The 22,225-nt window shown below is 46.2% G+C and overlaps 1 protein-coding gene across 1 annotated transcript in view; it reads left to right on the top strand.

The window, feature by feature from the left end:
- The window catches only part of PLCZ1 (phospholipase C zeta 1), a 73,404-nt gene that overhangs the window by 21,277 nt on the left and 29,902 nt on the right, over positions 1–22,225 (top strand). The window contains exons 6-8 of the mRNA XM_077468641.1: positions 2,670–2,876; positions 4,572–4,769; positions 5,886–6,089. Coding sequence (XP_077324767.1) covers positions 2,670–2,876; positions 4,572–4,769; positions 5,886–6,089 — 609 coding nt within the window. The remainder of the gene's footprint in view (positions 1–2,669; positions 2,877–4,571; positions 4,770–5,885; positions 6,090–22,225) is intronic.

The following is a 22,225-nucleotide window of genomic DNA, read 5'->3' as shown; positions in this document are numbered from 1 at the left end:
CTGGTGACAGGTACTCGGGTACTCTGATGGCCTGGTGACAGGTACTCGGGTACTCTGATGGCCTGGTGACAGGTACTCGGGTACTCTGATGGCCTGGTGACAGGTACTCGGGTACTCTGATGGCCTGGTGACAAGTACTCAGGTACTCTGATGGCCTGGTAACAGGTACTCTGATGGTTTGGTGACTGGTATTTGGGTACTCTGAAGGGCGGTGACAGGTACTCATATGGACTGTGACAGGTACTCGGGGACTCAAATGGACTGTGACAGGTACTCGGTACTCTAATGGACTGTGACAGGTACTCGGTACTCTAATGGACTGTGACAGGTACTCCGGTACCCTGATGGACTGTGACAGGTACTCGGTACTCTAATGGACTGTGACAGGTACTCGGTACTCTAATGGACTGTGACAGGTACTCGGTACTCTAATGGACTGTGACAGGTACTCGGTACTCTAATGGACTGTGACAGGTACTCGGGTACCCTGATGGACTGTGACAGGTACTCGGTACTCTAATGGACTGTGACAGGTACTCGGTACTCTAATGGACTGTGACAGGTACTCGGGTACCCTGATGGACTGTGACAGGTACTCGGGTACTCAGATGGGCTGTGACAGGTACTCGGGTACCCTAATGGACTGTGACAGGTACTCGGTACTCTAATGGACTGTGACAGGTACTCGGTACTCTAATGGACTGTGACAGGTACTCGGTACTCTAATGGACTGTGACAGGTACTCGGGTACCCTGATGGGCCGTGACAGGTACTCGGGTAGCCTGATGTGCCGTGACAGGTACTCAGGTACCCTGATGTGCCGTGACAGGTACTCGGGTACCCTGATGTGCCGTGACAGGTACTCGGGTACCCTGATGTACCGTGACAGGTACTCGGGTACCCTGATGTGCCGTGACAGGTACTCGGGTACCCTGATGTGCCGTGACAGGTACTCGGGTATTCTGATGTGCAGTGACAGGTACTCGGGTACTCAGATGGGCTGGGACAGGTACTCGGGTACTCTGATGGGCTGGGACAGGTACTCGGGTACTCTGATGGGCTGGGACGGTACTCGGGTACTCTGATGGGCTGTGACAGGTACTCGGGTACTTAGATGGGCTGGGACAGGTACTCGGGTACTCTGATGGACTGTGACAGGTACTCGGGTACCCTGATGGACTGTGACAGGTACTCGGTACTCTAATGGACTGTGACAGGTACTCGGTACTCTAATGGACTGTGACAGGTACTCGGGTACCCTGATGGACTGTGACAGGTACTCGGGTACTCAGATGGGCTGTGACAGGTACTCGGGTACCCTAATGGACTGTGACAGGTACTCGGTACTCTAATGGACTGTGACAGGTATTCGGTACTCTAATGGACTGTGACAGGTACTCGGGTACGCAGATGGGCCGTGACAGGTACTCGGGTACCCTGATGGGCCGTGACAGGTACTCGGGTACCCTGATGTGCCGTGACAGGTACTCGGGTACCCTGATGTGCCGTGACAGGTACTCGGGTACCCTGATGTGCCGTGACAGGTACTCGGGTACTCTGATGTGCCGTGACAGGTACTCGGGTACTCAGATGGGCTGGGACAGGTACTCGGGTACTCTGATGTGCCGTGACAGGTACTCGGGTACTCTGATGGGCTGGGACAGGTACTCGGGTACTCTGATGGGCTGTGACAGGTACTCGGGTACTCAGATGGGCTGGGACAGGTACTCGGGTACTCTGATGGGCTGGGACAGGTACTCGGGTACTCTGATGGGCTGGGACAGGTACTCGGGTACTCTGATGGGCTGGGACAGGAACTCGGGTACTCTGATGGGCTGGGACAGGTACTCAAATACTCTGATGGACTGTGATTGACAGGTACTATGAGGGGTGGTGACAGGTCCTCTTTATTGGGGGGGGGCAATCAGTATGATTGGTGTAAACTGTATGCGGCAATCTCCTCCTCACACACGATCGGTGTGTGAGGAGGAGAACCCGGTAACATCCCGTTACTGCGGTTTGTTTACATTTTAGTGATCGGCTGTGAAAGGATCACAGCCGATCACGTGGGTAAACAGCCGGCCAATGGCTGTTTACCAGTGTCGGTGACGAGCAGTGTTCCCGGGGAACACGCCGCCACCGACGTGCACGCTCAGCGCGCTCGCGATCGCGCGCATGCGCCGTGCACGTTCGGGGTGTGACCATCTGTGATCGGCCGTGACTTCATCACGGCCGATCACGTGGTAAACAGCCATAACGAATGGCTGTTCACCCCATTCGGTGGTGAGCGGTGTCTCCGTGACACGCCGCCACCGAAGAAACAGGGATGCGCGCGCACGATCGCGCTCATTCCCTGTTTAAACGGGAGGACGTCATATGACGGCCTCCCGCCACAATAGGTGCGCCGCCTGGCCGTCATTTGACGGCCGGCGGTCAGCATCTAGTTAAGCAGCTTGGTCCACCTGTGTCTCTTTTCAGTGGGTTCTTTCCCCCTGTATTACCTTTTTTGATAACTGGTTGTGTTTGGTGTTCAACATAATATCATCTTTTACTATTGGAGTAATTTTCTCTTTAATGTCCTAGGAGTCAATAAGCCCCTCCCCTGTGGAATCTCTGAGCTTCATCCACTAGCAGCTCTGATTATTAATAATTGTTTTCATTTGTTTTAGGCTCTTAAAGGTAAAATATTAATAAAACACAAAAAGATTGAACCAGTGCAGATTCCCAGCCCTGTCCTCAGCAGACAGACAGCTGGAGAGCAGGATGAGGAAGAATCCGCTGATGAATTGGTAGAGTCTGAAGATGAAAAACCAGCTGCAAAACGTGTCAGATTGAAGCTGGATAAGCTGAAGAAACATCTGAGATCCAAACAGCAGGTACAACATCTGCCATTGGCTGTATTATTCTAATATATATTAAACGGTATATATATATAGAGAGAGAGAGGGAGAGAGAGAGAGAGTGTGTGTGTATTAGGGTTGCCACCTTTTCTTCAAGTTAAACCCGAACACTTCCCTTACACTGTAAGGTGGGACTCTGCAGACTCTAATGTAAGGGAGAACTCTGGGGACTCCAACATAAGGAATGCTCTGGAAACCATGATGTAAGGGGGAACACTGAGTACTCTGATGTACGGAGAGGACTCTGATGTAAGGGGGAACACTTTGGCCTCTGGTGTAAAGGGGAACTGTGATATAAGGGGTGCTCTGAGAACCCTGATTTACCTTAGTGTACTCACTCAGAGGCAGGAGAGATAACATGGGACTTCAGTCACAGACAGGGATGGATGGGGAGCTCACTCACCCTTTGACAGTCAGCACCTCTCATCCTGATGTATATGAGGCTGCTAGACTTTAGATTTACAGGCCCCACTTTCCTTTTCTGAGGCACAGTGCCGGGGATTGGAGTGTGGGCAGACACAGCGGGGTAGGCATGGGGGGAAGAGGAGCAGATCGAGCGCTTTCTCCTCTCCCATCTGTATGTTGGGTTTCTGTTAGTGCTGGCTTTGGACAGTGTGAAAGAGTGTAACAGACACTCTCAGCTTAGGCAACTGGAGTCAGCAACCCTGCTGGGAGGCCATAGTCCAGTTTGAAAAATGTGTCCGGGTTTCAGGCAGTTTGAAACCCGGACACATGATTCCAAAGCCGAACTGTCTGGGTGAATCCTGGACAGGTGGCAACCTTAGTGTGTATGTACAGTATATGTGTGTACATGATCTTTGTTTTATGAAAATACAGAGAGCATTGATCATACAGGATTCCCAGAGAGTATTGGGTCTTCTAGAGGGAGTATAGCAGAGTCTGCTCCCTTTCAGGTACTCTGTCTCCACACTTATCTCTGGCACATCACTCCTGAGATACAGAGTACACTCTGTGTGTGTGGAGGGCCAGTAATTACCATTCAGCACACTGACAGGAGCCTGCACACAATATTTCCAGCAACTCACTTCACTAACAAGTCCAAAAGCTTGCTAAAACAATAAGTCAGTTCAGTTTTGGGAGGGACAATCTGCTAATTTACAAAATGAGAAAATCACCACCAAGTATGAACTGCACTTATAATGGTTACAAAACAGAACCAAGTCCATTAAAATTCTAAACAATTATAGAATTATCCATCCTTTAACAGGTACGTGATGACACCTATCACTCCACGTGCCAGACACACTTGTAAGGATATACATTTTTCGTACTGTGTGCGGCCTTTCCTCCCACAGCTAAAAAGGCCTGCTTAAGGACGGAAATGTTTGGCTTCCATGATGCAATAACACCCTTCCTATCCCGCTGTTTGTATGGCGAACTGGCAGGTGGCAGGATGAAGTGGAGATCAGTCACATTAATACTGAATTTATGAGGGTGTTGGATTCTGGAATTCACAATAATTGTTACACTGCAGAGAGAGGGAGGCAGAGTTATATCTGGTTGTATTTGGTGTTCAACATAATATCATCTTTTACTATTAGAGTACATTTTCTCTTTAATGTCCTAGGAGTCAATAAGCCCCTCCCCTGCGGAAATCTGAGATTCATCCACTAGCAGCTCTGATTACTAATAATTGTTTTCTTTTGTTAGGCTCTTAAAGGTAAAAAAATACTAAAACACAAAAAGATTGAACCAGTGCAGATTCCCAGCCCTGTCCTCAGCAGACACGCAGCTGGAGAGCAGGATGAGGAAGAATCCGCTGATGGATTGGAAGAATCTGAAGATGAAGAACCAACTGGAAGACGTGTCAGATTCAACCTGAAGAAACTTGCGAAATCCAAACAGCAGGTACAACATCTGCCATTGACTGACTGCAACTTATAAGTGAGGTGTTGTTATACTGGCCACCTCCTGACCATATCTTTGTATTATTCTAACATATATATAAAATGGTATATATATATCTATATATCTATATACAGTATATATATATCTATAGATATCTCTCTCTCTCTCTCTCTCTCTCTCTCTCTCTCTCTCTCTCTCTCTCTCTCTCTCTATATAGATTGTGTGTATGTTTATATGTGAATGTACAGTATATGTGTGTACATGATCTTTGTTTTATGAAAATACAGAGAGCATTGATCATACAGGATTCCCAGAGAGTATTGGGTCTTCTAGGGGGAGTTCAGCAGAGTCTGCTCCCTTTCAGGTACTCTGTCTTCACACTTATCTCTGCCACTTCACTCCTGACTGCACTCTTTGTGTGTGGAGGGCCAGTAATTACCATTCAGCACACTGACAGAAGCCTGCACACAATATTTCCAGCAACTCACTTCACTTACAAGTCGAAAAGCTTGCTAAAACAATAAGCCAGTTCAGTTTTGGGAGGGACAATCTGCATACTTCCAAAATTAGAACACCACCAAGTACTAACTGCACTTATAATGGTTACAAAACAGAACCCAGCCCATTAAAATTCTAGACGATAATATAATTATCTGTCTTCTGGCAGGTACGTAGGTGATGACACCTACTGCTCCACCTGGCAGACACACTTGTAAGGATATACATTTTTCGTACTGTGTGCGGCCTTTCCTCCCACAGCTAAAAAGGCCTGCTTAAGGACGGAAATGTTTGGCTTCCATGATGCAATAACACCCTTCCTATCCCGCTGTTTGTATGGCGAACTGACAGGTGGCAGGATGAAGTGGAGATCAGTCACATTAATACTGAATTTATGAGGGTATTGGATTCTGGAATTCACAATAGTTGTTACACTGCAGAGAGAGGGAGGCAGAGTAATAACTGGTTGTATTTGGTGTTCAACATAATATCAACTTTTACTATTAGAGTACATTTTCTCTTTAATGTCCTAGGAGTCAATAAGCCCCTCCCCTGCGGAAATCTGAGATTCATCCACTAGCAGCTCTGATTACTAATAATTGTTTTCTTTTGTTTCAGGCTCTTAAATTTAAAACACAAATACTAAAACACAAAAAGATTGAACCAGCACAGATTCCCAGCCCTGTCCTTAGCGGACAGACAGCTGGAGAGCAGGATGAGGAAGAATCCACTGGTGAATCATCTGAAGATGAAGAACCAACTGAAAGACATGTCAGATTCAAGCTGAACCAGCTCAAGAAACGTCTGAGATCCAAGCAGCAGGTACAACATCTGCCATTGGCTCACTGTATCTCATACGTGAGGTGTTGTTATACTGCCCACCTCCTGACCATATCTTTGTATTAATCTATATATATATATATATACACACACACACACACACACACACACACACACACACAGTATATATCCCAGATAGCAAGCAATTGAGCTGCAAGTTTGAAAATGACTTGCTAAGCTATTGCTAGACTTGTCAGGCTTCACAAGTTTGTTGCACAATGGCAGCAAGTCCACATTGCATGACTCCAGATCAACTTTCTTTGCAAATATTCTGCAAGTCTGCTGTAAATTCTGGTTCAGTTATGCTGTGCAATAGTCTTCCCACCACATGGGTCACTGTGACTTGCAGAGCTGTTGCTGTAGACTCACCACTGCAACTTTGCTCTTGTTAGAGGCTTGCCACACAGATTTCCTACAAATTGGAAAAATGTCAACTAGAACTTGTGCTTCAAGTGCTCTGCAAGTGTACAACTTGCCAATGAAAATGTGCAGTAAGTTAGCAGACTTACAACACTGCCACCTATGTGTGGCAAGCTATCCTTGCTATCTGGAATAGTGTGTGTGTATATATATATATATATATATATATATATATATATATATAATATATATATGTATATGTGTGTACATGATCTTTTTTTTATCAAAATACAAAGAGCATTGATCATACAGGATTCCCACAGTGTATTGGGTCTTCTAGAGGGAGTTCAGCAGAGTCTGCTCCCTTTCAGGTACTCTGCCTCTGATTGAATCTTTAAATTGAGCCAACAGAGGGGTAGGAAAAGTCACTTCTCTAGAGGTGAACGAGTCACTGCTGTGGAGGGGGAGAGGGAGGGGGAGAGGGTCTCTGTGCTGGAGGAGGGTCACACCTCTGAAAGGGGAATGGGTTACTGTGCTGGAAGGATCACATCTCTGGATGGGAAGAAATCACTGCTCTGGGTTGGGAAGAGTCACTACTCGAGGGGGGTGTTACTGCTCCAGAACAAGAAGAATCACTGTTCTGGAGAGGATAATTACACTGGAGGAAGAGGGGTGACTTCACTGGAGGGAGAAGAGTTACCCTTCTAGAAGGGGAATGGGTTTACTGCTCTCGAGGTCACTTTTTTGGAATGCTATGATCCAAAAACTCTGGAATTTACTTCCAAAGAAAACCAGAAAGTTATCTTCTCTAAACTCATTCAAATCAAATCTAAAAATGTTTTTCTTTAGTCATGACTGTAGTATAACAGATATGATGCTTACAGACCCCAAACTTAATTTCTACCCCATTAACTTGAGACCACACTGGTTGGAGTACAAAAGGCTGTAGCAGCTTACTTTATTTAAACAAATAAACAAATAAATTCCAATAAACAATTCTGTAATAAAATATGAAATCTCAAAATATACAAATATAAAATTTCTGCATAGCAACCATTATCTGGCATTGGTCTGTGCAGGCAATTATTAAACAACTGGGAAAAGCATAACAACCTGACACTGTGGTCCCTCTGCAAGTGTAATCATAGGCCTCAAGCCGACAAGCAGGCTTAAAGACAAACGCTGTCCGCAGTGCCCCATAACACTTTCCGTCTAACCTGAGTTATCCGGAAACCACCATCAGGACCCCATCCAGCGGTAGTTCCTGAATAGGGATGAGCTTCGAGTTCGAGTCAAACTCATGTTCGACTCAAACATTGCCTGTTCGCCTGTTCAGCGAACCGTGAACAATTTGGACTGTTCGAAACAAATTTGAAAAGCCGGAACACCCTGTACAAGTATATGGGAGAAATCTAAAGTGCTAATTTTAAAGGCTAATATGTAAGTTACTGTCCTAAAAAGTGTTTGGGGACCCGGGTCCTGCCCCATGGGACATGTATCAATGCAAAAAAAAGTTTTAAAAACGGACGTTTTTTCAGGAGCAGTGATTTTAATAATGATAAAAGTGAAACAATAAAAGTGTAATATTCCTTTAAATTTCGTACCTGGGGGATGTCTATAGTATGCCTGCAAAGGGGCACATGCTTCACGTGTTTAGAACTGTCCCTGCACAAAGTGCACAAAGTGTAATTTCTGCAGGAAAAAAAGCCTTTTAAAATCACTTGTGGCTGTAATGAATTGTCGGCTCCTGTAATACAGAGAACACTCACTCACACTCAACACGGGAGCCGACAATTCATTCATTGATAAAAAAAAAAAGCGCTCAGGTCTGGTATGGATATTAAGGGGAACCCCGTGTCAAATGTAAAAAAAAAAATTGACTTGGGGTCCCCCTAAATATCCATACCAGACCCTTTATCCGAGCATGCAACCTGGCAGGTCGCAGGAAAAGAGGATGGACAAGAGAGTGCCCCCCCTCCTGAAGGGTACCAGGCCACATGCCCTCAACACTGGGAGGATGCTTTGGGGGTCTGTGACCCCTCAAAGCACCATGTCCCCATGTTGATGGGGACAAGGGCCTCATCCCCACAACCCTGGCCGGTGGTTGTGGGGGTCTGCGGGCGGGGGGCTTATCAGAATCTGGAAGCCCCCTTTAACAAGGGGACCCCCAGATCCCACCCCCCTGTTTAAAAATGGTAAGGGGGTACAAAAGTACCCCTACCATTTTACAAAGAAAGTGTAAAAAATGGTTAAATAAGACAAACACACTTTTGAAAAATTATTTTATTAAAAATAAAAAAAATAAAAAAAAAAGATTCCAGCGGTGCGAATCCACTCTTGCTATCCAGCGATGGATGATCATCTCTCCGGGGTCCAGCGATGGCTGATCTGATCCAGCGACGGCTGATTTTCAGTCCAGTACAGTCCATCTATGCATCCGTCTTCTGTCTCCACTGAGGAGACACTGCAGGGATCCCAGCGCTGACGTTTCTTATATTAGGAGGGCGGGGCCACCCGTCACCTGACCCTGCCCCCCTCTGATGTAATGGAAACCTGCGTTGCTTGGAAGATCTGGTCCAGTTGGCTACCTAACTTGATTGACAACTACGGGGGCGTCGCTCCGAATGCCTCCAGTCACCTAGACCCATGTGGATGTTACCCCGGGTACCCCGGGTACCCCCGGTACCCGCACCTGTTCCAGCTCCCACCTCCTCTACTGATGGCGAACCCATGCAGCTGGGCTTGGTCCGGGCTCCACTCACCCCTGATGAGAGACTCCATCGGCGTCAAGCCAACCTTTGTCTATATTGTGGTGAAGCGGGCCATTTCCTACGCAGCTGCCCTGTGAGACCCAGTAAGTGCCGACCTCATGCTGCTGTGAATTCTCAGATTGCGTTTTCCACTCGGTCTCACCTTGTCCTCCCGGTTTCATTACAGGTGGCGGAAGAGGAGGTTCGGCTGGGAGCCATCATTGACTCTGGGGCCTACATTTGCTTTATGGACATAACCCTAGCTCGGAGCCTGCACATCCCTCTCTGCTCAAAAAAAAACACCTTCAGATTCATCTGGCTGATGGCTCCCTACCCTGCTTCAGTCCTGTGACCCAGGTAACAGAACCAATCTTGACATCCACAGACTCTGGTCACTGCAAATTTCTTCGCTTTGACGTTATCCATTCTCCTATGTTTCCAATCATTCTCGGTTTCCCTTGGTTACAAGCCCACGACCCACCGATCAACTGGAACAAGAAAGAAGTACTCTTTATCTGCCTACTGTTCACAGCACTGTCACCTGCCGACCTCCAACAAGTCCACCTCCTGCCTAACCATACAGACTATTCCTGATAACCTGCAACATGTCCCTTCAGCCTATCATAATTTTTTAGACATCTTTGACAAGAAGAAGGCTGATACTCTACCACCCCATCGGCCCTATGATTGCCTGATAGACTTGCTACCCGGTTCCGAAATTCCGTTTGGTCGGATCTTTCCATTATCAGAGACTGAACTAGAAGCCCAACGCTCTTACATAGATGAAAACCTGGAAAAGGGATTCATCCGACCATCCTCTTCTCCTGCTGGTGCAGGCATCTTTTTTGTTGAAAAAAAGGACAGTTCTCTCAGGCCTTGCGTGGACTACAGGGAACCTAATAAAATTACCATTAAGAACAGGTACCCGCTTCCTCTCATCCCTGAACTTTTTCAACGCCTAAGAACTGCCAAGATATTTACTAAACTAGATCTTCGGGGAGCATATAACTTAGTCCGAATCCGCGATGGGGATGAGTGGAAGATGGCTTTCAGGTCTAGATTCGGGCATTTTGAATATCTAGTGATGCCCTTCGAGCTCTGCAATGCCCCGGCCACATTCCAACATCTGGTCAATGATATATTCCGTGAGTATCTAGACAACTTCATGATAGCATATCTTGATGATATTCTGATTTTTTCCAATTCATTAGAACTGCACCGTACCCACGTCAGGAAGGTCATCCTCGTCCTCAGAGAACATGGGCTCTACCTAAAAGGAGAAAAGTGTGAATTTGAAAGAGACACCATCCAGTTCCTCGGATTTATCATCACCACAGGAGGAATCTCAATTGATCCACAAAAGATCAAAGCCATCCAGGAGTGACCGGCACCTTCAGACAAAAGGTCTGTCCAGCGATTTGTTGGCTTTGCTAATTTTTATCGCAGGTTCATCCAAGGGTTCTCCACAATTATTTCCCCCATCACCCAACTGACCCGCCAGCAGGTCAAATTCCAATGGTCTCCACAAGCACAGGAAGCCTTTGATGAATTAAAGAGACTCTTTATATTAGCTCCTATCCTCCTACATCCAGATCCAAGCCTTCCCTATGTGTTGGAGTTGGACGCCTCTGAATCCGCATTAGGTACTATCCTCTCCCAAAGAAGTGGGCTGAAGGCTCTCCTTCATCCAGTCGCCTTCGCTTCCCAGAAACTCAGTCCTCCGGAGAGGAATTACGATGTCGGAGGTCGAGAACTTCTCGCTATAAAGTTTGCACTGGAAGAATGGAGGTACCTGCTGGAGGGTGCGTCTCAACCCTTCAGGATCTTTACAGACCACAGGAACCTGGAGTACCTCAGAGCTGCTAAACGCCTCCGACCCCGACAAGCACGCTGGGTCCTCTTTTTCTCCAGGTTCAATTTTCATATAACCTTCCACCCCGGTTCCAAGAATGTTTCCAGAAGCCGAAGAACCACCTGAACCCGCAACTATTCTGTCTCCACATAACTTCCTCCAAATCAAACAGCCCGATCTAGAAACTGCCTTCAAACAAGCCACTAACCAACTCTCTGAAACGACAGCATCCTCCTTGGAAAGGAAACACGGTTTTCTATGGGCACACAGCAAGGTATTCATTCCTCCTTCAGTAACACCCCAGATTTTGCAGACCTTTCATGATCACAAGATGGCAGGACATTTTGGGATCCAGAAGACTGCCGATTTAATCAGTCATTCTTTCTGGTGGCCAGGTTGGAGAAGGGACTGCAAGAACTATGTCCAGTCCTGTATCACTTGCCAGCGTAACAAGGGGGCAAACACCAAGGCCTGTGGACTTTTGAGGTCCTTACCTGTTCCTAAACGCCCTTAGAGAGAGATCTCTATGGATTTTATTGTTGACTTACCAGCTTCTGACAAGTTTACTACAATCCTGGTAGTAGTAGATCGCCTCTCGATACAGATACAGGGTTGAGGGGTGCGTTACATATAGAGTGCAGGATTGAGGGGTGCGTTACATACAGAGTGCAGGGTTGAGTGGTGTGCTACGTACAGAGTTGAAGATTGAGGGGTGTGCTATGGATGGAGTGCACATTGGAGGGGTGCGCTATATACAGATTGCAGGGTTTTGGGTTATGTTGTGTAGATTCAAGTCACCTGACCCCCCCCCCCCCCAAGTACGGAGCTTTCCTCCCCCTGATTTCAGTTTAAACACCTCCATTCAATACACAGCATTGTCTAGAAAGAAAACCGCGCTATAAAATTAATAAAGGAGCTGCAACTTAAAGTGGTATACAACACAATCAACACATAGAAAAAATGAAGCTGCGCTAAAAATAATGATGGAATAAATGAAAACGGTGATATTGCAACCACTTACAATCTATAAAAAATATATAGTAGAAATCCCCAGTATCCACATTGATGACACACAAAAATTATGTATAAAGATAACACAAAGTGTACAGAACAGAGTCCAAATTAAAGTTCATAAATTAACATATAAAATAAATAGAAAGCATTCCTCTGAAACCAATAGAGGAATACACAGCATTCCTCTGAACCAATAGCACCTGACCCCGCCTCCAGACTCCATTGCCTAAAAACTATCAGAGCGGGCTGGGCTGCACAAGAGAAGCTATAATATGCATGTCCGTAGAGGAGCTTCTTATCCCCCGCCCCCTTCCCCTGCTCTCTTATACAGCTCCATGTGTGTAGAGCAGAGAGGGATGTGAACGGCACCTGGGAGAGGAGCGCTGTCACTTGTAAATAGGGGAGCAGCGCTTCTGTATTAACAAGTGACAGTAGCAAGCAGCTGAGCTAGCAAGTGACAAGCGCCGGAGCGGAACTCTGGCTGAAAAAAAAACACAGCAGGCAGCGCAGACTCCAGATGCAGCTCAGCTGCTTTGGGGCCCCCCTACAATGGCCGGGCCCTGGGCAGATGCCCTGTTCGCCACACGTTAAAGAGGGCCCTGCTTACAAAGCCAGCAGTCCCCAAATCAGAATTGTAAGTTTTGGGCAGCCTGGCAGAGGTGTAATAAATTCTGTGTAAGATTTTAAATCGAATGAGGTGGTCCTTAGCCAACACCAGTTAGCAAAAGGGGTAATCCCACATGTCATCCCAGTCATCACCCTGAAAATTGGGTATCACTGACATCCACTGCTCTGAACTTTTCAAGGGGCTTAGGCCTGACTGTAAATGGAGCCTTGTAGACCTCAGTCAATGTATTTTTAAGCAGCTCCGACCCCAGTAACTGCTCCAGATCAGAAGATTGAGTTTGTAAGGCAGTACCAATAAATTGGGGGGGGGGGACATTTTTGTTGTGTTTTTTTACATTGCCAAACTTGTACAAAAATGTAGCATGCAGGACTTTTAAAAATGCAACTGACTGGTTAGATTGGTTCCATAGGATTTAAAGTGGTTGTAAACCCTTACAACACACTTTGACCTACAGGTAAGCCTAGATTAAGGCTTACCTGTAGGTCCAAGAAATATCTCCTAAACCTACACGGTTTAGGAGATATTTGCCGAAAGACAGGCACCGATGACTACGGTGCATGCGCCGTAGACAGTGGTGCGCAGGCGCACTGAGCGCGCCGCTGTCAGCGGCGATATGCCGCGCGTCGCGGCTCCCGTGCGCATCGCCGCTTCGCCGAATGACAGCGGCGGAGCAGCGAGACCCACCGAGAAGATGGATGCGCCGGACTAAAGGGGACAGCGGTGACTTCGCTGGCTCCTGTGTCAGGTAAGTGACACATAATGGACTACTATGCGATGCATAGTAGTCCATTATGCTTTACCTTTGCAGGGAATGAAAGAGGAAGTAAGCTCATCGGGGTTTACTTGCTCTTTAATGGCCCTGCTTCCGCTTTTCTGCTTTCTTCTGCCTTTGGTAAGGCGAAAACCGATCAGTGTGAAAGGGCCCTAACGCATGAGCTAATTTTGAGACAGATTTAGACATTTTGGTCCCATAGACTTCAATAGGAATGCCTGAAAATGCTTGAATCAAACATTTTCATATGTTTTTTCAGGCGTATTTCAGGCATTTTTGAGCCTATAAGAGCTGGACTCCTCCCCTGGTGCTTTCCATTGGCTAATACTAAAATGCCTAAATACAGTGCCTTGCAAAATTATTCACCCCCTTGGCTTTTTACCTATTTTGTTACATTATAGTCTTTAGTTCAATGTTTTTTTAATCTTAATTATATGTGATGGATCTGAATACAATAGTCTAAGTTGGCAAAGTAAAATTAGAAAAATGTATGCATAAAACTATTTTTCAGAAATAAAAAAATGATAATTGGCACATGTGTATGTATTCACCCCCTTTGTTATGAAGCCCATAAAAAACTCTGGTGCAACCAATTACGTTCAGAAATCACATAATTAGTCAAATGATAGCCACCTTTGTGCAATCTAAGTGTCACATGATCTGTCATTACATATACACACCTTAGTGAAAAGCCCCAGAGGCTGCAATACCTAAGCAAGAGGCACCACTAACCTAACCAAACACTGCCATGAAGACCAAGGAACTCTCCAAACAAGTAAGGGACAATGTTGTTGAGAAGTGCAAGTCAGGGTTAGGTTCTAGAAAAATCTTTGATGATCCCTAGGAGCACCATCAAATCTATCATAACCAAATGGAAAGAACATGGCACAACAGCAAACCTGCCAAGAGATGGCCGTACACCAAAACTCACAGACCGGTCAAGGAGGGCATTAATCAAAGAGGCAGCACAGAGACCCAAGGTAACCCTGGAGGAGCTGAAGAGTTCCACAGCAGATTATCTGTACCTAGGATGACAATAAGCCATACGCTCTATAGCTCCATAGGGTTGAGTTGTATGGCAGAGTGACCAGAAGAAAGCCATTACTTTCAGCAAAAAAACAAAATGGCATGTTTTGAGTTTGGGAAAAGGCATGTGGGAGACTCCCAAAATGTATGGAGGAAGGTGCTCTGGTTTGATCAGATTAAAATTGACCTTTTGGGCCATCACAGAATACGCTGTATCTGGGCCCAAAGAACAGCATCCCCACAGTGAAACATGGTGGTGGCAATATCATGCTGTGGGGATGTTTTTCAGCAGTCGGGACTGGGAAACTGGTCAGAGTTGAGGGAAAGATGAATGGTGCTAAATACAGGGATATTCTTGAGCACAACCTGTACAACTCTGTGTGTGATTTGAGGCTAGGATGGAGGTTCACCTTCCTGCAGGACAATGACCCCAAACACACTGCTAAAGCAACACTTGAGTGGTTTAACCACTTGCTTACTGGGCACTTAAACACCCTTCCTGACCAGACCAATTTTCAGCTTTTGGTGCTCTCACACTTTGAATGACAATTACTCAGTCATGCAACACTGTACCCAAATGAATTTTGTGTCCTTTTTTTCCCACAAATAGAGCTTTCTTTTGGTGGTATTTGATCACCTCTAGGGTTTTTATTTTTTGCGCTATAAATGAAAAAAGACCGAAAATTTTGAAAAGAAAAAAAACGCATATTTCTTTGTTTCTGTGACAGAATTATGCAAATTATTAATTTTTCTTCATAAATTTTGGCCACAATTTATACTGCTACATATCTTTGGTAAAAATAACCCAAATTAGTGGATATTATTTGGTCTTTGTGAAAGTTATAGAGTCTACAAGCTGTGGTGCGAATCGCACAAAATTGATCACATCTGATGTACTGGTGGCCTATCTCGCTTCTTGTGACCCGAACAAGTCAGGAAAGTACAAATACCCCCCAAATGACCCCTTTTTGGAAAGTAGACATTCCAAGGTATTTAGTAAGAGGCATGGTGAGCTTTTTGATGTTGTCATTTTTTTCCCACAATTCTTTGCAAAATTAAGATTTTTCATTTTTTTTATTTTTCTCCACAAAATTATCATTGTAATAGGTTATTTCTCTCACATGGCATGTGTATACCACAAATGACACCCCCAAAAAAATTCTGCTACTCCTCCTGAGTATTACAATACCACATGTGTGTGACTTTTTCACAGCCTGGCCACATAGAGAGGCCCAACATGCAGGGAGCGCCATCACGTGTTCTAGGAGCATAAATTACACATCTAACTTGTTGACTACTTATTACACTTTTGAAGCACCAGGACAATGACACGTGACACTGATGACAGATGGCACTGATACGTGGCAATGATGACACTTATTCGTGGCACTGATGACACGTGGCACTGATGACAGATGGCACTAAAAGGTGGCACTGATGACAGATGACACTAATATGTGGCACTGATGACACGTGGCACTAATACGTGGCACTGATGACACGTGGCACTAATACGTGGCACTGATGACACGTGGCACTAATACGTGGCACTAATACGTGGCACCGATGACAGATGGCACTAATACGTGGCACCGATGATGCGTGACACTGATGACAGATGGCACTGATAAGTGGCATTGATGACATGTGACACTGACAACAGATGGCACGTGACACTGACAGGCGGCACTGATGACAAATGGCACTGATACGTGGCACTGATGACAGGTGGCACTAATACGTGGCACTGATGACAGATGGCACTAATGACAAGTGGCACTGATGACAGATGCCACTTATACGTGGAACTGATGACAGATGGCACTGGGGACAAATGGCACTGACAACAGGTGGCACTGGGGACAGATAGCACTGGCGGCAGGTGGCACTGGGGTGGGGTGGATTGCACTGGGGTGGATGGCACTGGGGTGGATGGCACTGGGGCGGATGGCACTGGGGCGGATGGCACTGGGGCGGATGGCACTGGGGCAGGATGGCACTGGGGCAGGATGGCACTTTTTTTTACACTTTTTTTTTTTTTCTCTGTGCACTGACGGCTGCTGCAGCCGTTCATCTCTCCCCTCTCACACGCTGTCTGTGTGAGGAGGGAGAGCGGCGCTGAGAGATGATCTCATATGTTTACATATGAGATCATCTCCCATTGGACACGCCGATCTTGCTGTAAACGGCCGCTGTGATTGGCCGTTTACAGCGATCTGTGTTTGCCTGTCCCCGGGGGACACGGCGAACACAGAACTTCCGCGATGCGCGCCCGCGGCGGCGCGCATTGCGGAAGTAAACAATAGGACGTCCAGGGATGGCCAATTGCAGGAAAGCGCCCGCTCTAAGGCCGTAAATCGCCTATAGGGCGGGCGCGAGGTGGTTAAGGGGAAACATGTAAATGCTTTGGAATGGCCTAGTCAAAGCCCAGGCCTTAATCCAATAGAAAATCGGTGGTCAGACTTAAAGATTGGTGTTCACAAGTGCACATCATCCAACTTGAAGGAGCAGTTTTGAAAGGAGGAATGGGCAAAAATTCCAGTGGTAACATGTGGCAAGCTCAAAGCGACCTGGAGCTGTGATATTTGTTGTTTGCTTCACAATAAAAAAACAAAAATCTTCAAAGTTGTGGGCATGTTCTGTAAATTAAATTATGTGAATCCTCAAACAATCCATGTTAATTCCGGGTTGTGAGGCAACAAAACCCAAAAAGTGCCAAGGGGGTGAATACTTTTGCAAGGCACTGTACATGTATAAAATGCTTGTAATACGCTTCTAATGTGCTATACCAGGAGCTCCAAATTTGTCATTTGTCATTACGTACAGAACCAATATACTGTACGATCCCTACATTTTTTCTCTGTGATGTCCTTGTTCCACACTCTGTACAGTCCTTACTGACCTTCCCTTAGACACTCTTCACCTTCCTGAAGAAAAGATTATTTGATCATTCTTCATAATCTGGAATATACAAACACAGCATGATTACACAGTAACCATGAGATGGAATATCTCCAGGAATTCTAATCAAATCTCTATTTCTATCCCTCCTCCGTCTCTCGCTCCTCGTCCGGATAATCCGGTAATTGAATATAATTTCTGGGCTGCCGTCATATTAATGTGTTTCCATTTAAAAATAAACAACTCAGGGCCGCCACAAATCCTGCAGAGCCTCTTTATCATCCTGGCAGTTTAATTATTTCTACAGTAAGCACAGAAAAGGCAGATTGGGATGTTAAAATGAAACTTTCTTCCAAAATTTAATTATGTGTGGATGACCCATAGTCGTGGTATGGTCCAAATTACAGCTGTGATACAAGATAAATATATATTCATTTGTACTCAGAGTCAATCTGTGGATAGTAAAGGAAAGGAACAAAGAGAGCAACAGAGAACATAGACCTGAAGTGTGTCCCGGGGTCACGTGATCAGTATGCCTAAAAAGGGGCATACCCAAGTATGAAATGAAATTAATGAAATGAAAAAGGCAATGGGTGGGACACAAGAGCCAGCGACCATGAGGAGGAGGAGGAAAAGGAGGGCAGGCTTTAAGCAGCCTGACTTCTCCTACAAACACAGGCTTACCTGCAGTCAGCCTTACACTTGTACTCAGAGTCAATCTGTGGATAGTAAAGGAAAGGAACAAAGAGTAACAGAGAACACATGGTCAGTATGCCTAAAAGGGGGCAAAAATAAACACAGTAGGATGAAAGCTACCAACCAGATTTATTACCCACTGAATTACCGCATAACCTGCCAAATTGACAAATGCTTGTGGAATCTCAAAAGTGGCTCTGGGTCATGCCCAGAGGAAACAAAACAACCTCCACCTACCCAACTACCAAATAACAAGGGCTGGGGCCCCCGGCGCAAAGTTGCAGAAGCTACTCCTATCCTGAAAGAAATAGCCAAAATATGCTTAAGAGTCCAGACCCTGTTTGGCCAAACAAGGGGGCGGCAATGAAGTATGCATTCGGCTGCGGAGAGGGGAGCTTTCAGGAAAAAAACAACAGAGGACCATCCCAGGGTTTGACAAATGTAGTACTGATGAGCTGGTAAACCAACACCGGGCACCACGCCTTGCCAGGCTCCAAGAACCTGATAACAGTGCCGACCCTATTGCTGCGTCTTGCGAGCATGTAGATGTAACAGAAAAGGCCGGGGGGCCAACCAGTTGATTGGCCAGAAATAAGCGTGACCCTGAGCCAGAAGCGCCACTCTCGTGCTCCGGGAACCACAAAAAAGGCCAGCTATAGTGCTGCCTTGAGCTCCAAGCTGATAACCAATGCAAAAGGAGACCTGAGAGCATGTAAAATATGTCACGAAGAATATGACCCACAATGGGAAAACTGCTGAGCACAGCAGGAGGGCTACTCTTCTGGATCACCTGAGAATGGCTTAAAAGAGTGCGCAGAAAATAAGAAAAGCCTGTCAGAGGCCTTCAACAAACATGAAATGCTGAGTCTCAGCCATATACGCCCGGAAAGTGCCGATACGAGCTGGAAGAGGCAAAAAAACAAAAGGAAATAGGGACTGGATAAAAACCCGTCAGGACTAGGGACCTAGCCCAGAATGCCTGGAAAACAACCCAAGCAGTATCATGAGCCTATCTGGTATTAAAAATAAAACTAAATGAACAAGGCTGCTGTGTCAGCCAAATGGGAACCCAATGCCTCCCAAACGCTGGAGACTGAAGAGAAGGTGTGATGTCAGCATCTGCATCCAAGACCTGGGCCTACTGGTACCTACTGGTACTGGGCCTAAAGGCTTACTTACCAATGGTACCATACTATTACGCCACTCCTGGCCTGCCATAGCTAGGAAATAAAAGATAGTGTGGATTTGGGACAGGGAAGAACCACAGTCAGCGGGGTAAACTGCTCTGCCCTTGACGCGCAAGGGAACAGAAACCTAAATAGCTTACCGAGCCCAAAGCCAGGAAAGCGAACCCCCTGCGTTTGACAATACCGCCAACAGAGCAAAAAGTTGAAGCTAGTTATGTGTGAACAATGAAGCCTTGGGATGGACCAGGTTCTGAGAGAGGATGAGCTATCGAGCTCCGTCCCCCCAGCTGGAAAAGGAGAGAAAGAAGCTAAAACCCCCAATCTGCGCTTCTTGAGACATGAGAAACGAGAGTAAAACGGGAAACGAGAGTGAACCTGGGAAAATGAGAGAAACCTGGAAAAATGAGAGAAACCTGGAAAAACGAGAGAAACATGAAACCGTGAGATGGCATAGAGACAACAATAAGCATGAGACACACAAAATGCATGAGAAACGTCAATTGCATAAGGAGCATCAATTGCATGAGAAACGTAAATAGCATGAGAAACCGTAAATTGCATGAGAAACGTAAATTGCATGAGAAAACGTAAATCGCACAAGAAAACGTAAATTGCATGAGAAAACGTAAAATTGCATGAAAAAAATGTAAATTGCATGAGAAACGAGAGATTGGTATGAAATGTAAGCAGCGCAAAAACAGATGAGGAGACTTGCCACTGAACAAGCCAATTAAAAACGATCACCTCAAACTGTTAAACCCATAGACGTGATGGGTAACCTGCAGTGGAAGAACCTGGACAACCCAGCTGTGTGAAAAATGACCTGAGAAACATAACAGACCATCAGCTCATGACCTAACAACACCCCTGGAACCTGACCAATATGAGAAACGTGGGTGCAGTCATGACAAGACCAACAGCGCATGAAAGTGAACCTAATGATAACACCACCCTACTATTTGCCGTAAGCAAGTCCGAGCAACCTGCAGCGCCAAGACAGGAAATTAAAAATGAACACTCAGGGCTAAGTTACCCAAAGACCATGGTTGATAGTAGTAAATGTGTAATGGTGCGCGTATAACGTATGGAAAACAGGCAAGAAGATTGTGGGACAACAACCAATTAAAAACGAAAACTCAGCCCGTATAGATCTCTAGACGTGACAGATCCTGGATGTGAGCACAAGCAAAACGGAAATGCAGCGAAAAGGAACAACATGAAAAAATGCATGTGACATGAAAGGTGAGACACACTGGAGACGCAAGAAACACCGGAGACGCAAGAAACACCGGAGACGCAAGAAACACCGGAGAAGCAAGAAACACCGGAGGCACGTGACACACAAGAACATGAGAAGAATACCTGGCACAAGAAAACATAAATTGCATGTATGACATATGGAACACAGGCGAGAAGATAGTGGGCCAACAATCAATATAAAATGACACCTCAGCCCTACGGAACTGCAACCATGACAGATCCTGGACGTGAGCACTAGCTAATGGAAAAGCAGAAAACTAAAGGCATATGAAAAGGAAACGTGAGCAACATGGGAAATGTGAGTAATATGGGAAACGTGAGTAACATGGGAAACGTGAGTAACATGGGAAACGTGAGTAACATGGGAAAACATAAGAAGACATGGGAAAACGTAAGAACCGTAACATGAAAGATGAAAGAAACATGGGAAACACATGAATTGACAGGAGAAGTAAAAAATTGCATGTGAAACCATAAAATTGCATGAGAAACCGTAAATTGCTTGAGAAAACCGTACAAGCATGAGAAGCATAAATTGCCTAAGAACCGTAAAATGCATGAAAAACGTTAACTGCATAAAAAACGTAAATTGCATCAGAAATGTAAATTGTATGAAAACCGTAACTTTCATGAAAACCGTAAATCGCATAAAACCGTGAATTGTATGAGAACTGTAAATTGCGCAAGAAACCGTAAATTTCATGAAAAACGTCAACTGCATGAAGACCCTAAATAGCATAAAAAAAGTAAATTGCATGAGAAACCGTAAGTTGCATGAGAAACGTAAATTGCATGAGAAATGCAAATCGCATGAGAAACTGCAAATTTCATTAGAAACCATAAATTGCATGAGAAACCGTAACTGCATGAGACCATACCTACCTGCAACCCCCCACCCCCCACAGAAAATGCCAACACTACACCACAAAACAGTCACCCGCATGACTCCCCGACCCAACCCCAACTGCAGCCCACCACTACCGTGAGAACACTGCACCGGGACATACACGTGCCACAGAGGAGCCCCAGCGGGAGACAACGGCACCAGCACAGTCCATGACACAAATCGAAACCCCGCCCCGCACGGCTCCTGGACGTGCCAATGTAAATTGACTCAGCTCCCAACATCCCCCAGGGCCCCCTCCCCCACAGTACTGGAGGGTTGACAGCCTAGAGACACCCCCCTCCCACACAATACTGGAGGGGATAAAGCATAGAGACACCCCCCCACAGTACTGGAGAGGTGACAGCATAGAGACACCCCCCACACAATACTGGAGGGGTGCCAACATAGAGACACCCCCCTCCCACACAATACTGGAGGGGTGCCAGCATAGAGACACCCCCCCACACAATACTGGAGGGGTGCCAACATAGAGACACCCCCTCCCACACAACACTGGAGGGGTGCCAGCATAGAGACACCCCCCCTCCCCCCTGACGCTGGTGCACCAGGGACAAAGAGGGAGGACGGATGTGTTCCCCCCCTCTCCCCAGGCCACGAGCACAGGCGAAAGCGACCAGGCGCCCCTCCCTCCGATCGCGGGATGGAGCAGGCGGCACCAGGAGAAGCAGGCGGAGGGCCCCCCTGAGGCGTCAGACAACACCAGGGGCAACAAGATGGCAGGCAGCTGGCCTTCCCAGCAGCGCCTGACACGATCGCAGAGAGAGG

Source organism: Lithobates pipiens, unplaced genomic scaffold (assembly GCF_037356315.1).
Source record: "Lithobates pipiens isolate NorthernLeopardFrog02 unplaced genomic scaffold, aLitPip1_a1.2 Scaffold_8, whole genome shotgun sequence".
Lineage (NCBI taxonomy): Eukaryota > Metazoa > Chordata > Amphibia > Anura > Ranidae > Lithobates > Lithobates pipiens.
This window is presented reverse-complemented; position numbering and strand designations above follow the sequence as displayed.